This window comes from Saccostrea cucullata, unplaced genomic scaffold (assembly GCF_032062105.1).
Source record: "Saccostrea cucullata isolate Sc308-1 unplaced genomic scaffold, CSIRO_AGI_Scuc_v1 ctg20597, whole genome shotgun sequence".
In the NCBI taxonomy this organism is placed as follows: Eukaryota; Metazoa; Mollusca; class Bivalvia; order Ostreida; family Ostreidae; genus Saccostrea; species Saccostrea cuccullata.
The window spans coordinates 3449-7736 of record NW_026937252.1 but is presented as its reverse complement, the minus strand read 5'-3'; the positions used below and the strand labels follow the sequence as shown (position 1 = coordinate 7736).

Here is a 4288-nt window from a genome sequence, read left to right as displayed (position 1 = left end):
ACAATTTTCATGAAACACAGAACTTCAATTGAATGGCCAAATACACTACAACGTGTACATGCATGTATATAGTTCTTTCCTATGATCCCGTGCACTTCGTTTACAATGCGTAAATGCTCATAGAATGAACAGCAACATGTAGAAAATTAGAAAACAAAAGATTTTCATTTAAATGTAATGATATTAAAACGGATTTTGTCAAATAAACAATGTGGCTATTGGGAATCCGTCATTGGTATTTCTTTTCTTTGCAATTTTTAGTTGTGGAGTCTAGGACAAAAAATGCAACATAATAATAAAGATTTAAAATATTTTTGTTTGAACTTTAAAAATCTATCATCTGTAGATGTCAACAGAAGATCGCTTGTTTGTGGTCGCCATTGACTTTGGGACCACCTACTCGGGCTATGCCATCTTATCTAGAGGACACTTCATTGAAGACCCACTTGAAAAAATCATCACTAAAGTGTGGCAAGCAGGAGATCTATTGTCCGACAAAACACCCACTACTCTTTTGTTGAAGCATGTTGAACCAGACAGCCGCCAAGAGTTTGTAGCGCTTGGATATGAAGCAGAAGACATTTACAGTCGTCTGCCCGAAGAAGAAAAAGATGGCTACTACTTTTTCAGACGATTTAAAATGGCTCTATACGATGAAGATAGAAAAGTGGTTGGTTGGTTAGTTATAATCAATGGTCAACTATTATAAAAGTGAATTGCTTTCCGCTTCCCTTATTTGATCACACCACTTTCGTTATGATAGTGCTATGTTGCAAACACTATAATTATTTCAATAATTATTGAGAGAACTCTGCCATATTACCAGCATGCAGCTGATTAATTACTGCACACGTTTCGTTTCTTCGAGTTTTATTACTTGAATATCGTTTCCTTTCTGTTTTCAATCAAATAAAACTCAGGTGAATTACCTAAATATGCGCAAAACAATATGGCAATTGAAAGAACAGACATATATTCAGACAAAGGAAATCATTTCTGTCTTTCACTAATTAACAAGTTTAGATTGCCAGACAGTGAGTATTTATTAGCATAGTCAGATACTCTTTGGCAATTGAAAATTGTTCTTCTTTATTGTAACCTGAAGCTTTACAGCTTAAAAATGGAACAAAATACAATCATTGGATTACAAGATCACCTCTTCGCCTCAAGCTATAAATAAATATATTTACCAAGGTTACACATATCCTTATAGTTCTCAATATTGAACAATTGCAATACTTTGAACATGGATGGTTTTTTAAATGAAATATTTTTAAATAAATTTGCTTCGAAAATCTGCATAAACTGGGCATACCATTAAAAAAATTATATTTGTCCTCAACACAATTATGACAGGAAAAGCATTTCCTATGGGCTTTGTTAGTTTTATTATATCTCCCAGTTTCAATAAAAATTGTAAATTAGTGAAAGACATCTCTCTGACTGACATTGTTAATGATTTGAATGTTTTTGTTTATTTCTAGGCTCTTACCAGAAATACCAAGATAAAAGATATCAGGAACAAGGAGTTGCTTGCCTTGCATGTTTTCTCCCATTCCATCGAGTTCCTTAAGAAGGACTGTTTTGAAAATCTAAAGATCAAGGGTTTACAAGATGAAGTAAACTTTGAAAAGGAAATCTTGTGGGTTTTGACCGTTCCCGCCATCTGGGATGATGCCGCTAAACAGTTCATGAGAACAGCAGCTACTGAGGTACATACACGTACCAAAATACTAAATGATATACTAGTATTCAAGGTCGATCGAGAGTCTGTAATCAATTTTTAGAAGTGTTAAGTTCAGTATTTGGGTTTCATAGGACTGTGTGTATTGGGTTGTATTTTGGGGAAAAGACTACAGATAGGAAATTAAATTCATTTCAGAGCAGGTTGATGTACAGGTAATTGATCCATCTATACTAGGCAGATAAACAGATAAAGATCGATTGGTCAAAAATGAATCATTAGAAAGGAATCTTAAACTGCTTTAGCACTGCAAAATAAAGTATATTGCAGAGAACTGTTTCAAATTAAAACTTGATAAAAATACAGTTATGAAAAAGATGCAGGAAAGAACAAACTGAAAAATATTTTATAGGTAACTTGTGATTTCTTGAATAATTTAAGGCTGGGTTACCTAATGATAGACTCATGATCTGTCTTGAGCCGGAAGCAGCGTCCGTTTACTGCAAGTACCTTCCTCTAGAAAGACTAGAGCAAGACGCATCCTTACATGCACTACGACCAGGCACGAGATTTGTGGTGGTAGATGCCGGGGGTAAGAGGGCCAGATAATACTGTAGTAAATGAATTCGACAATAATTCAAAACTAAAAAGATTTAAGAAAAAAAAAATGAGGTTGCGGCAAAAGTTCATTCATTGCATTTTTTAACGTAATTTCCCTTTCATAAAGATTGAAAACCTAGCAAATCGTGAAATCGTATGAAACTATACCACCAACTAATTATATACCTTGTTCTAAACAGCATTTTGAACTACCGGTGTATTCACGCCGTACCAATCAAAACTGAGAAGAAACACATTACAAAGACTGTAAAATTCTTCTGTTTGATAATATTCAATAAAAAAGAAATGGTTATGAACCGAAACAATGTAAGTAACTTTTTAGAGAAATACTACGGTAATCATTACTTCTTTGTTAGGAGGAACCATAGATATGGCTGTTCAGGAAGTAACAGATGACAATAAACTACAAGAGATCGACCATGTCCAAGGCGGTAATTGGGGCGGAATTTATGTCGATGAAGAGTTCGAGAAGGTGATCGAAGACATTGTAAGTCAACCAATCTTGGAGGCCTATCGCCTGAACCACACTAGTGATTACATAGAACTTTTAAGATTTTTTGAAAAAAAGAAAAGACAATCCCAAACTAGTACAGTGCGTCTGTGTGTGCCGGCATCATTATTATCATTTGTACAGGAAAATTTGAACAAAACTATCAGCAAAACTACCGAGGAGTCTAAAAATAACAAAGATATTAAATGGAGACGGGAAAAAATGCAAATGCCTCCATCAATTTACCAGAACTTGTTTGATAGTGTTACTATACAAATAGCAGAACAAGTAGAAAGAATCCTTAATTCGGAATGTAATAGGGGTACCAATCTTATTTTAATGGTCGGTGGCTTTTCTGAATGCGAGTTGTTACAAAAGAGGATAAAGGAAAGTTTTCCAAGATGCAAGGTTGTGACTCCACCCGAAGCAGGTTTATCTGTTCTCAAAGGGGCTGTTTTATATGGACATGATCCCAGCATTATCAAAGCCAGGGCTGCAAAATACACGTATGGAGTAGCTGTCAAGACGCCCTTCGATGCCAAAATTCACCCTCAATCCAAGAAAGAAGTTGTTCGTGGGAAACCATACTGTAAAAATGTCTTTGACTTGCACGTTAAAAGAGGTGACATTATAAGAATTGACCAAGACCCCGTTAAGAAGTCGTACGTTCCTCTTTATCCTGAACAATCTTCTGCGGGCATTAAGGTATTTGCCTCAAAAGGAAGTGTTCCGAAGTATACAGATGGCTGCCAATGTCTTGGTGTACTGACTGTAGAAATGCCAAACATAGAGAAAGGACTAGATCGAAAAGTCAGCGCCCTGCTAAGATTTGGAGGTACAGAATTAACCGTGGAAGGTATCGATGAAACATCCGGAGAAAAAGTGGAGACACAGTTAGACTTCCTTGCTGGGGGGCCATAAAAATTATACACATGATCTAAAAAATGTTTTATCGATAATGGAGTATTTTATTTTTCCTTTTAATCAAGATTTTGGCCATATTGTCAAATGATTTCTTTTAATTTAGTAGAAGAAAATATATATGCAGTTTTTTCTTGTGTTGATTATTGTTCCAGTTGCCAAGTATAATTTTTTGGGTCTGTAGAACCTTATTCAAGTTAGCTTTTGCTATCATTGCAAAACATCATAAATCACCTCTAATTTCATATCTTGTAAATAAGCATTGGTATCAAAGGCTCGATGCAATAAAATCTTACTTCTCTAAAACTATATTTAATATTTTTTTTCCTTTTATGGGGTTCAAATGTTAACTTTTTATAAGACCTTTTATAAAACTTCCATAAAATCTCGAATCATATAAAGATGAATAAGATGAAAATTGTTGCATGAAAAGTTCTCATTTTCAAGCCTCGTATTGATGCTTTTTAAATTAAATATTAATTTTTGGAGTTATCCTTCCTGGCTGAGAATCGGATTTCCTTAATGCGCCTCATCCTTGTTAGTGTGGCCAAGATTACACTGGAACGAGCCTG

The 4288-nt window shown here is 34.8% G+C and overlaps 1 protein-coding gene across 1 annotated transcript; it reads left to right on the top strand.

Moving 5' to 3' along the window:
- The first annotated feature begins 346 nt into the window (after window positions 1-346).
- On the top strand, window positions 347-4027 carry LOC134247598 (heat shock 70 kDa protein 12A-like). The gene is made up of 4 exons (XM_062729931.1): window positions 347-670; window positions 1485-1712; window positions 2126-2276; window positions 2662-4027. Exons 1-4 carry the CDS (start codon window positions 347-349, stop codon window positions 3714-3716), a joined length of 1758 nt encoding a protein of 585 aa, XP_062585915.1. The 3' UTR covers window positions 3717-4027.
- Window positions 4028-4288: the final 261 nt, after the last annotated feature.